The following is a 13,099-nucleotide window of genomic DNA, read 5'->3' on the forward strand; positions in this document are numbered from 1 at the left end:
GGCTAAGGCAGGAGGATCATCTGAGCCCAGGAGGTGAGGTTGAGGATGTAGAGAGCCATGATCACCCCCTGTACTCCAGCCCAGCCTGGCAACAGAATGAGAAACTGTCTCAAAAAAAGAAAAGAAACAGAAAAGGAGAAGTCTCCGATCCAGAGGAGAAAGCCACATAGGTTGTAGGCAGAGTTGAGAGTGAGGCAGCCACAAGCCAAGGAGCGCCTGCAGCCCCCAGAAGGGGCAAGGGGCAAGAGGCAAGAGGCAAGAGGCTCCCCGGGAGGCTTCAAAGAGAGCACAGCCCTGCAGATCCCTTGATTTCAGATTCCTGCTTTTGAGAATTCTGAGAATACATTTATATTGTTTAAACCACCGGGTTTGTGGTATTTGGTTACAGCAACCCTAGGAAGCTAATTACCCACAGTACATTGAGCGTGTTTGTATGACCCTCAAGCTGAGGTTGGCTTTTATATGTTTTTAGAGTTAGGGTCTCATTCTGTCGTCCAGGCTGGAATGCAGTGGTATGATCATAGTTCACAGCTCACTGCAGCCTGGACGTTCTAGGCTCCGATGATCTTCCTGCCTCAGCCTCCTGAGTAGCTGAGACTACAGGTGTGCACCTCCACACCCAGCTAGTTTTTTTTTTTTTTTTTTTTTTTTGTAGAGACAGGGTCTCACTGTGTTGCCCAGGCTGGTCTTGAACTCCTGCCTTGGCCTCCCAAAGTGCTGGGATAACAGACATGAACCACTGTTCCCAGCAGGTTTTTACATTTTATTTATTTATTTATTTATTTTTTTGAGAGAGTCTCATTCTGTCACCAATTTGGAGTACAGTGGAGAGATCTCAGTTCACTGGAACCTCTGACTCCCAGGTTCAAGTGATTCTCCTGCCTCAGCCTCCTGGGTAGCTGGGATTACAGGCACACGCCACCATGTTCAGCTAATTTTTGTATTTTTAGTAGAGACGGGGTTTTACCATGTTGGCCAGGATAGTCTCGATTTCCTGACCTTGTGATCCACCCGCCTCAGCCTCCCAAAGTGCTGGGATTACAGAAGTGAGTCACCACGCCTGGCTAGGTTTTTACATTTTTAAACAGCTGAAAAAAATCGAAAGAAGTGTATTTCATGACACATGAAAATCTTACAAAATTCAAATTTCAGCATCCATAAATAAATGTGATGGGAACAGTCCTACCCATTCATTGACAGATCATCTCGAGCTGCGGTAGTGGGTTGATTGCGTCTCCCTAAAAGATACGTTCAGAACCTAACTCCTGATGTGTGCATGTGGCCTGATTTAGGTCTTTGTAGAGGTCATCAAGTTAACACGAATGAAGGTGGGCCCTAAATTCAGTGAATAGTGTCCTTATACGAGAAAGGAGGGGAAGATTTGGATACAGAAACCTAGACATATGCATAGGGAAAAAGGCCAAATAAAGACAGAGGCAGATATCAGAGAGTTGCAGCTATTAGTATTAAAAGTAACGGCAAAAACCACAATTATTTTTGTATCAATGCAAGCCAAAGTTTGCCAAGCAACAGTCCAAACGCAGCTATCTGGGGCTACAACCATGGACCTGAATAGTTGTAGTAGAGATTTTACAACACCCAAGCCTAAAATATTTACTCTGTGGCTCTTCACAAGAAGTGTGTGTCTGGGCATGGTGGCTCATGCCTGTAATCCCAGCACTTTGGGAAGCCAAGGCAGGAGGATTGCTTGAGGCCAGGAGTTCAAGACCAACCTGGGCAACCTAGTGAGACCCCATGTTTACAAAAAATTTAAAAACAAGTTAGGTGTAGTGACGCATGCCTTTAATTCCAGCTACTTGGGAGGCTGAGGCAGGAGGATTCCTTGAGCCCAGAAGCTCAAGGCTGGAGTGAGCTATGATTTTGCCACTGTGCTCCAGGTTAGGCAACAGAGCAAGACCTGTTTCTTTTTTCTTTTTTTTTTTTTGAGACGGAGTTTCGCTCTTGTTACCCAGGCTGGAGTGTAATGGCGCGATCTCGGCTCACTGCAACCTCCGCCTCCTGGGTTCAGGCAATTCTCCTGCCTCAGCCTCCCGAGTAGCTGGGATTACAGGCACGCACCACCATGCCCAGCTAATTTTTTTGTATTTTTAGTAGAGATGGGGTTTCACCATGTTGACCAGGATGGTCTCGATCTCTTGACCTTGTGATCCACCCGCCTCGGCCTCCCAAAGTGCTGGGATTACAGGCTTGAGCCACTGCGCCTGGCCACAAGACCTGTTTCTTTAAAAAAAAAAAAAAAAAAAAAAGTGCTTGCCAACTCTGACCTAGAGAGTTGTCTTTATCTGTACAGTTGAAGATAGCATACCACTCTATCTGACAGGGGAAAAATAAACCCTCTGTTGGTAGCACCCCACTTTATAGATGGGGAGACAGAAGCAAAGATAGGTTAAGAGAGTTATCCAGCTATCATCTCTGCATGCCAAATTCTTCCAGCCACAGCACCATGACTTTTCTTGGGCGAGACACCCCTTCCCACAGTTCTCACAGTTTGAACAGCGCTGACTCCACCTCTTGGTTCCAGGGTTGGGTACCCAACTGTATTACTCAGCTTAGGCTGCCTCTACAAATACCATAGATCGGGTGGACCCAATAACAGAAATTAATTTTCTTGTAGTTCTAGAGGTTACAAATGCCAGATATGGGTGATGGGGAGGAAGGCAGCAAATCACACTGCCGTATGTGTACCTATGCAACAGTCTTGCATGTTCTTCACATGTGCCCCAAAACCTAAAATGCAATTTAAAAAAAAAAAAAAAGGAAGTCCAAAATCTCTAGACCAGCCTGGCTAATATTGTGAAACCCTGTCTCTACTAAAAATACAAAAATTAGGCCAGGTGCAGTGGCTCATGTGTATAATCCCAGCACTTTGGGAGGTTGAGGTGGGTGGATCACGAGGTCAGAAGTTTGAGACCAGCCTGACCAACATGGTGAAACTCTGTCTCTACTAAAAATACAAAAATTAGCCGGGTGTGATGGTGGGCGTTCCCTTGCATACGACTCAAAACTATCCCAAGTCATGGCATTTACTACAGCTTTTAGAAAAGCAAGCCTCTCTGGCCAGACACAGTGGCTCATGCTTGTAATCCTGGCACTTTGGGAGGCTGAGTTGGGCAGATCACTTGAAGTCAGGAGTTTGAGAGCAGCCCGGACAACATGGTGAAACCCCATCTCTACTAAAAATACAAAAAGTAGCTGGGTGTGGTGGCGTGTGCCTTGTAATCCCAGCTACTCAGGAGGCTGAGGCACAAGAGTCACTTGAACCCAGGAGGTGGAGGTTGCAGTGAGCCGAGATCTCGCCACTGTACTCCAGCCTGGGGGATAGAGTGAGAGTCTGTCTGAAAAAAAAAAAAAAAAAAAAAAAAAAAGGAAAGGCTCTCTTTTCCTCTGCACTTAAGACAGTGTGAGACTAGAGCAGCCAAGGGCATATGGAGAGGACCTACAGAGAGTACAACCCACTTAAAAAGCAGAGCTAAGTAGTGAAGGGAGAACAGGTCTGCATAGCCCTGAAGCACCTAGATCCAGCCATACCTGAAATCCCCTCATGGATCTCAGTTAACATGATACAGTAACATGGGTGCTTAAGCTGGTTGGAGCTTTGTTTCTGTCACTTGAAACCTGAAGGATCTTGACTAGTAGACGATGATCTCACAGCTAATAGTAGTAGATGGGATCTGAAGGCAAGATCTGCTTAGCTCTGAGGCCCAATTTAGGATTTCTTGGGAGTAACCCAAGAGCCATCTTTTGAGTCCTGGTTCCCACGTGGTAGCTGGGTTCTAACATGTTTTAATGTATCCACCCTTGCTCTCTTTAAACACGAGCAAAGGTATAATGAGTATGCACAAAGAACATTATTTAAACAGATCAGATTATTTCAGGAAGTGCTCCCTGTTATGGAACGAAACTAGCTCCCCTTGGCTTCTCTAGAGCCAGATGCCTAGGCTCAAGGTGCAGCTCCACAAAAGCTCTGTAACCTTGTGTGTGTGGGGTGGAGGTGGGGGTGCAACTGAACCTGCCTGAGCTGAACCTGTCTGTGCCCCTTTCCTCCACTGGGAAAATTACTTAACTTTAATTTATCTTATTTTTCAGGGACCAGAGTCTGGCTTTGTTAGGCAGGCTGGAGTGCAATTATGTGATCATAGCTCACTGCAGCCTCCAATTCCTGGCCTCACTCAAGCGATCTGCTCACTGCCTCAGCTTCCCAAAATGCTGAGGTTACAGGGGTGAATCTGTCATCCTCCCCTTCAGCGGGGTAGCCACCACTTTCTCACTCCCTCATGCAGTTTTGTTTATTTCAGAGCGTTTTCTTGCTGTGGAATCCCTTCCCCCCCCCCCTTTTTTTTGAGACAGTCTCACTCTGTCACCCAGGCTGGAGTGCAGTGGTGCCATCTTAGCTCACTGTGGCCTCCGCCTCCCGGGTGCAAGCGATTCTCCTGCCCCAGTCTCCTTAGTAGCTGGGATTACAGGCGTGCACCACTATGCCTGGCTGATTTTTGTATTTTTAGTAGCGATGGGTGGGGGGAGGGGCGGGTCTCACCATGTTGGCCAGGCTGGTCTCAAACTCCAGACCTCAAATGATCATTATCTGCCCACTTCGACCTCCAAAAGTGCTGGGATTACAGGCGTAAGCCACCGCGCCCGGCCCCTCCCCTTTTTTGATTCCCATTTTTACAAGGCTTACACTTCACGAAGGACAGAAACCTTGTCCATCTTGTTAACTGCGATTTCCCCAGCACCGTGGCTCCAGCCTGGCACATGGTAGGTGCTCGGTGAATACTGTTTTGAACAGAGGACAGCGGCCGACGGCAAGGGCCACTCCTGTGCCAGAGCCTGCCACGCCACCACGGCTTTTGCGGTGGGGGTGGGGAGGATTGGACAGTCCGGCTGTGCGCCTTCTTCTTTTCAACTTCCCAGTATAACTCAAGGGAGCGCAACTCCAGAGGCTCCCAGGAGGAGGCCACCGCCCCGGAATCAGGGCCTTCCTAGTTCTGCCTTCTGGGAGGGAGCATGGGGGTGGGAGGGAGCATGGGGGTGGGCTGCGAGAGGCCAGCTCCAAGCGCGTCCTGAAGTCCCACCCGTCGCCCCGCGTCGCTTTAAGGCGGAGGCCCGGGAGGGGGGCCGACCCCGCCCGCCAGCTCCACGCTCCACTCCAGACTCCGGCATTTCCTCCCCGCTAGTTGGCGCGTCCTCGTCTCCCCCTCGGAAGAGGAAATTCTCGGGGTCCGAGTAACGGAGTCAGGCGCGGAGAGAGGAGCGGCGGGAGAGCCAGGAGGGCTGCCTTGGGTAGGAGGCCAGCCAGGCCAGAAGCTGGCAGAGAGTGGCGCGCGGGGACGCCGGGCGGGGAGGGCCGCTGGGCCGGACGCTGCGCGCAGCCGGGGCAGGGCGCGGCCCGGGGCCGGAGAGCTCAGGGCGGGCCGCAGCTGGAAGGAACACTTGAGCTGGGAGAGGAGGCCGAGCTGGAGGGCGGCTTCCCGCAGGCCTGCGGTCGGGAAGCCGCCGCGGAGGAGGAGACCCGGACAGCGGGGCCGTCTGGGCGCTGTGCGCATGCTGGGCTGGGGACGCCGCCGGGGCTCGCGCCCTGGGCTGCTCGGCCACCGCGGCTCCGGGCGCCAGGCATGTCGGTGCACTACACCCTCAATCTACGCGTCTTCTGGCCCCTGGTGACCGGCCTCTGCACCGCTCTGGTGTGCCTCTACCATGTCCTGTGGGGAAGCTGGGGCGCCCGGGCCGAGCCCCCCGACGGCGTGGACGGCGGCTTCCCACTGCTCAAGGTGGCGGTTCTGCTCCTCCTCAGCTATGTCCTCCTGCGCTGTCGCCACGCTGTCCGGCAGCGCTTCTTACCGGGATCTCCCCGTCTGGGGGGCCACGCCGCCTTCTCGAGACACTTCCGAGAGCCTGGCCTCAGCATCTTGCTGGAGAGTTATTACGAGCACGAGGTGCGCCTGTCTCCGCACGTGTTGGGCCACAGCAAGGCGCACGTGAGCCAGATCGTGGGCGAGCTGGTGCGGGCTGGCCGCTCCCGGGGGTCCCCCGGCCTCATCCCCGGGGGAGCGCTGGCGTTGGCCTTCCGCGGAGACTTCATCCAGGTGGGCAGCGCCTACGAGCAACATAAAATCCGCCGGCCCGACAGCTTCGATGTGCTGGTGCCACTGCGCCTCCCACCGCTGGTGGCGCTGGACCCACGGAGCCTGGGCGAGGAGCTAGCGCTGGCCCCGGCCTTCCGCAGCTGCTTCGTGTGCGCCCTTAAGGCACCACCCTCACCTTCTGGGGCCTCGGGGGGCCACTGGCTTCGGGACTGCAAACCCTTTGCTGATGGCTTCTGCGTGGATGTGCGCGGGCGGCGCCACCTTTCTGCTGCTCTGGTGCTGCGCTGGTTCCAGTCGCATCTGCAGCGCTCCTTGGCCACTGTGCGTTACAGCCTGGAGGGGCGCTGTCGGGTCACCTTGACCCCGGGTGGCCTGGAACAACCTCCCACGTTACACATCCTGCCCTGCCGCACTGACTACGGCTGCTGCCGCCTTTCCATGGCTGTGCGCCTCATTCCCGCTGTCCATCTGGGAGATGGCGTCTTCCTTGTGGCGCCACCACCGCCACCCTTGTCCAGCGGGCTCCTGTTGGAGCTCCCTGGGGGCCTGCGCTCGGAGGCACTGTGGGGTGTGAATACAGCACGCCAGGAGCAGAAGCTGCTGAGTTGGCTGCAGGAACGGGCAGCTCCAGGTGCCTGCTACCTCAAGTGCCTGCAGTTGCTTAAGGCTCTGCGAGATCTGGGTGCCCGTGGGCTGGACTCAGCGGCCGCCACCCAGTGGGGACGCATCCTGTCCTCCTATGTGCTCAAGACAGTGCTGCTGGCAGTGCTGCTACGCAAGGGGGCCCCTGGACAAAGCTGGGATGAGGAGCATCTGGGAAAGTGTTTGGAGGAGTTGGTGCAGTTCCTTAGGGACTGCCTGCTGCGACGCCATACGCTCTTCCACTGTGTCCTGGGCCCTGGGGGGGCGGCCGCCGAGGTGGGCCCCCTGCCCAAGGTACTACGGGAAGCCGCTCCAGTTGACCTCCTGGCCGCTTTCGACGGGCACGCCCGGGAACTTGCAGCAGCGCGGTTACTGTCCACGTGGCAAAGGCTGCCCCAGCTTCTCCGGGCCTACGGGGGTCCCCGCTACCTTGCCAGGTGCCCCCCACCCCGGAGTCAGCGCACCCAGGGCTTCCTTGAAGGTGAACCGTAAACCCTGACAGCACCCCCACCTGACCAAATGCTCCTAAACCTATTCCCACTGGGTGGGGGTGGGAATGGTGGTGAAGCCAGTTAAATGCAAGATTACAGAAGGTAGTGGAAAATTTGGTGGCTGCCTCAAGCTTTAGTGGCTTAAATATCACTTCCTCGCTTCACAGACCAATATGATATGACATCTTCACACCCACTAGAGTGTTCTGGACAAACTAGGGGAAGACATCCAAATGCAGCCCCAAGAATTGGTTCAAATGTGGTTTTGTGTGGACGGATTCTGTAGAAGGATATGGCTTTTAGAGAAGTCCAGTAGAAGAAGCAAGAATTCGCTGCAGGGAAAGTTTCTTCTTTCGGCTTTTAGACACAGATCTCTCTGCCCAAATTAAAAAAAAAACACAAAAAAAAGTTTTTGACACAATTACTTGCTAGGTACTGGGTTCCTGATTGCCTTTGAAAAGAAAAATCTGAATCTTTATCTGCAACTGGAATTGAAGTTCTATTTTCAGGGCTAATGTTCAGAGGAACATAGTTTCCACTTCAAATTAATATTAATGTATTTTTTAAATGGTGCAATCACAGGTGTTTGACAAGATTGTCAAAAAATTAAGTCACACATATGGAAAGGCAATCGAGAGTTGATTAGAGAAACTTCCAGAGAAAATAGCACTTTATATTGATGAATTCACTCATTTTGTAGTAATTGCTAGCACCAAGCATTGCATCTGCCAGTTATGTTTATTATTAAGAAATGTGCAGCCTTGAAAAGTGGCCAACGTGCTTGCCTAACATCCCCGCAGGCCACAAGCTGGGGTATGTACCAGTCAGTCAACACCCATTCATCGAGCTACCTACTACCAGCCAGACACCGTGCAAAGCAGCAACCAAATACATCTTCAAGACCACACCGGTGAAGGCATAAAACATGTTGGCTTTGGAGAAAGATGTGTTTTAGGCTTTGCCTATAAAGGTGTTTCTCCAAGGCTGGCTGCTGGCTGGAGACAGTAGCCTTTTTAATTTTAAAGTTTTAAGCAAACTCCTTCACAAAGATTTCTTTCTGAGCTTAATGAGCTAATGAAGAGGAAATGCCTGCTGCTTAGCATGTAGTTTGTGCTCAGTCTCTAACCATTGATGGTTCTTCCTTGTCCAGGCAGCCTTATGTGGTCCCAGGAGGCTAACTTCAAGGACCTGTTGATCCAGCACAGGTTTTACAAAACATTTCACTTAGAGTTCAGTATCTTGGGCTCTGTGCTTGAAGATCGGTTACTCCCTGGTGGTGGGCAGAGGAGACAAATTAGGAAAAGAGCAAGGGAGACAGCCCTTGATAGCACTCTGTCTCCTTCTTTCTCTGTGGGTGGATCACCAGGTTGGGTGTATTTTGCAGCTGGGAGGAGCCTGTCCTGGAATCCTTCCTTGTCCTCCCAAATTTATAACACCCGATTACGGTTTTTGTTTTTTTTTTTAAGTTCAGCACGGTCCAGCCTCTGCTTGCCTGATTGGAAATACAGCCAGCCCAAGTGTTACGCATTGGGATTTTTTTTTCCCCTAAATAAAAACCTGTACTTCCTTAGACTCTTAAAGCTAAAATTTGGAAGACAGAAATGGCTATGTGAATAGAACCATTGTTGAATTTCTAAGCTCTTTTGAGGGAACTCTGTGAACCTTCTTTCTTGAGGGGATCTACTTGGCCACTGTGGGAAATCGTTGTAAGTGATTTACAGGGAATCCTTCTCCTCAAAGCTGCATTGGCTTCTTGTATCCTTTTCGTCCTGGGGGTGAAAGAGAAACAGCTGCAACGTTGTGCTGTCTCTTTGAGGTTGTCCTGGGGACAGTTCCCCGCAAAGGTCATTCCTAGCTTTTGAGGTCAATGTTAGGTCATAAGGTACTGCATTGTGCAAAAAGAGTCAGTCTGCCAACTTTATGCAAAGATAGTAATGCACAGTATTTTTAAAAATTAGTTTTAAAAATAAATGCCAAGAGATCTTATATATACATACACACAAATATATATATATTTTCCCATACTCAACCACAACTTCCCCTGTATTCACTGTCTACTACAGTGGGGGACATAAAGTTGGAAGGATTATAAAGCTTTAAGGCTGGGCGCAGTGGCTCATGCCTGTAATCCCAGCACTTTGGGAGGCCGAGGTGGGCGGATCACCTGAGGTCAGGAGTTCAAGACCAACCTGGCCAACATGGCGAAACCCCATTGCTACTAAAAAAATACAGAAAAGAGCCAGGCGTGGTGGTGGACGCCTGTAATCCCAGGTACTTGGGAGGCTGAGGCAGGAGAATCGCTTGAATCTGGGAGGCAAATGTTGCAGTGAGTTGAGATCACACCACTGCGCTCCAGCCTGGGCAACAGAGCAAGACTCTTGTCTTGAAAAAATAAAATTAAAATATAAGCTTTAAAAAGTGAATTTTAGAAATATTTCTAGCTGTGTCAGTGAGTTTCTCTTTTAATAGTGTTTTAAAGTATAAATCTGGTAACATATTCTGTTCTTGTCTTTTTTTGTTATATATATTTTTCTGGTTAATTACCCAAAGCCTCATCCATCCTCAAGGTTTTTAAATTTTATTTTTTTAAAATAAATGGGGCATTGTATTTTTGAATTTTTAAAATATTACTGTTTTATTTAAATGCCATGCTGAGCAATTGTTGTCTGTATGTGGTAACCAAAACTTAGAGATTTCGATCAATTTTGATCAATGTTCAGTAAACCCAAACGTACTGTGTACAATGGAAATAATATGGTATATTAGCCAGGCATGATGGTTGCCCAAGACACTTAAATTAAGCTCAATTCTGTATTTTATTAGGGCTCCATCATGTCCTTCATCTGAAATGTACACGTTTTTGGTGTATGCTTGGTACTGGAGATTCATATATGCATATAGTCTCATGCAAATAGGCTCCACGGTAACAACAGAAAAAAAAAATTGTCCAGCCAGTGCCGGAGGAAAATGTTTTTGGGGAGGATGACTCAGTCATTTTGTGGCTAGACACTCTTCAGTAACTCCCACTGACCAGTTTTGGGAGCCTTCCTGGAATGATCGTGGGCTGAGCGGAGATGTTTCTTTTGCAAAATGAAACTGAAGCTGAAAGAAGGGAGAATTTGAGTGAACCAAGAGAAATCCAAAGAATTCGGGAAGGAGGACTTAAGATGAAAAGTGAAGCCAGAGAGGGAAGGGAAATAATTGCGTGAGGGTGTGAGAGAGGTTTGGGTTAGGAAACATGTTTTTAGTGCTATTTCCAACCAGGGGTTGCAAACTCAGCAGCCTTAGAAACAAGGGTGGGAAGTGGGGTGGGGGGGAAGCAATGCCCACCTTTAAGGAGGCTCAGCCATGCAGGAAAAAAATGGGGCAAAAAGCTGGAAATCAGGATTTTTTTTTTGTTTTTTGAAAAGCAAAACTTGCTGATTTTTAAGCAAGTACTTAAAAAAATGTCCAAAACACCACTTGGGCCAAACATTTGTTTGAGTCTGGGGGCCACCAGTTTGCGACCACTGCCTTACACAGTTAATACCCCAAGTATGTATAAAGTCATATTTTTTGTTTTGGATGTGGTAGTGTTATATATACTGGGGGCTGTGATATTTCAAATCATGTTTATCTCTCAGAGCTAAGCTTTATTATAGATACAAACCAAAAAAAAAAAAAAATTAACACAGCCACAGATAACACTTAACTCACAGCCTTCAGGAGGATGCTTGATCTCAGAGCTGCTCTTTTTCAGTCAGATCCTACAAACCACTTAGGGCCAGTTTTTAGCATTTCCTTCCTGGTGATTTGGGGTAAACCTCTTGGCTCTCTCAGAGTTTGCAGATGACTAATAAGGAAGGATTGCAGAATAACTTGTTTCTATTTTTTTTTTCTCCCAGTTTATGAGTGGATCTATTTTATTTGTATATTTAAATTAATTTTCGGGGGTTATTGCTATCCTAGCGCGTGCCTTTACAATGATGATTGGTGGCTGGGTTTGCGGTGCAAGCTTCTTTGGGCTTACACCATTTCCACTACCAAGAACACAGGTTTTTATTTTTGTTTTTTGAAACAGGATCTCGCTCTGTTGCCCAGGCTGGAGTGCAGTGGCAAAATTGCAGCTCACTGCAGCCTCGATCTCCTGGGCTCAAGTGATCCTCCTGCCTCAGTCTCCCAACTAGCTGGGACCATAGATATGTGCCACTACACCCAGCAAATTTTAAAATTATTTGTAGAGTCTGGGTCTCCCTATGTTGCCCAGGCTGGTCTTGAACTACTGGACTCAAGCCATCCTCCCACCTCAGCCTCCCAAAGTGTTGAGATCACAAGCGTGAGCCCCCACACCTGCCCTAAAAGCATGGTTCTGATCAGACTTCACCTGGAATGTTTTATCATTTTCTTTTTTTCTTTTCTTCCAGACAGAGTTTCACTCTTGTTGCCCAGGCTGGGGTGCACTGGCACGATCTTGGCTCACTGCAGCCTCCGCCTCCCAGGTCCAAGTAATTCTCAGGCCTCGGCTTCCCACATAGCTGGGATTATAGGTGCCTGCCACCATGCCCGGCTAATTTCATTTTATTTTATTTTCTTTCTTTTTTCCTTTCTTTCTTTTCTTTTCTTTCTTTCTTTTCTTCTCTCCCTCTCCCTCTGTCTCTCTCTCTCTCCCTCTCTCTCCTTCTTTCTTTTTGTTTAATAGAGACAGGGGTTTCATCATGTTGTCCAGGATGGTCTCGAATTCCTGACCTCAGGTGATCCTCCCGCCTCGGCCTCCCAAAGTGTTGGGATTGCGGGCGTGACCCACCGTACCTGGCCTCTATCATTTTCTGACTCAGCAGCTCCACCAAAATTGACATCCTAGCAAACACTGTGAAGGAATTAACCTAAGTGCTTCCAAAGCATCTCATGTAACTTCTGTGGAGTAAGTTACTTTTTCTGTAGCATGTGGCTTTTGACCTTGATGAGGACTGACCTCTCATCCCTGTCTACATGGAGGAAGATGATTCAGTGGCAGGGAAAGTGAACCTCAGTAACATTTCCAAATTCCCTGAGAGGCAAACAAGTTCAGCGTTATCATCGTGGCATTCGTTAGTTTTTTTTTTTTTTTTCAATCACTTGTTTAGATACAACTTTATTTTTTCATACCTACATAGCACGTGATTGGGGGGGGACAAAGCATGTATAAGTTGGGAGAGGCGGAGAATGTGTGACTGTGTATACAGAAAATAGACTAAAATGTGCAGCAAAATGATATATATTGTAATCTGGTTTTTGAAGTATCTACTATTCTGGAATATGTTTAAACAACTTTTTGCTTTTAAAGAAACGGTGCCTTGATTCAGTTGCTTGACTTAAAACATTCCTCCTGTTTTATTGTGATTTGTAACGTCTTCTGACCCCACACTGTGTTTTAGGTTGCAGTCTGGTGGCTGCAGTCGTAGCATTAGTTTTGTTCCAGTAACACAGACCAAAGAGTTAATCAGATATGGTTCAGCTGCTACAATTGTGTGATGAAAAGGAAGTTTAATCACACCAAATTTCCGTGGCCCCAACAGTCAAGGCCTGCCGTTCGTTTTCTCTTGCAGGCTGGAGTAAATTTGCACTTTGAATCATATGGGTCATTTTGGGACCTTGGTCTTTTCTATTTTGCTTTATTAATAAAGGAACTTGTAGAAACCTTTGGACTGAATGTCAGATCTGGGGGAGGGCTTTCATCTTCCACGGGGACAGCCTGGCCTGTGCTGGCTTGTGGTTCTTTGCACAAGCCTCAACTGCTCTGAGCATCTGGGTGTATGGGAAACTTTTCCCATGCGTTAAGGCTGGGGATAATTTTTGTGTGTGTAGAATTAGCTCTGTATACAGATGGGGGAAAAAAGCTAGTTC

At 48.7% G+C, this 13,099-nt stretch overlaps 1 protein-coding gene across 1 annotated transcript; it reads left to right on the forward strand.

Annotated features, from left to right (window-relative positions):
* The first annotated feature begins 5,190 nt into the window (after positions 1–5,190).
* ITPRIPL2 (ITPRIP like 2) lies at positions 5,191–12,892 on the forward strand. The gene has a single exon (XM_009009246.5). The coding sequence runs from the start codon at positions 5,634–5,636 to the stop codon at positions 7,236–7,238; it is 1,605 nt and encodes a 534-aa protein (XP_009007494.3). The 5' UTR covers positions 5,191–5,633; the 3' UTR covers positions 7,239–12,892.
* Positions 12,893–13,099: the final 207 nt, after the last annotated feature.

The sequence above is a fragment of the Callithrix jacchus genome, chromosome 12 (assembly GCF_049354715.1).
Source record: "Callithrix jacchus isolate 240 chromosome 12, calJac240_pri, whole genome shotgun sequence".
Taxonomy (NCBI): Eukaryota; Metazoa; Chordata; class Mammalia; order Primates; family Cebidae; genus Callithrix; species Callithrix jacchus.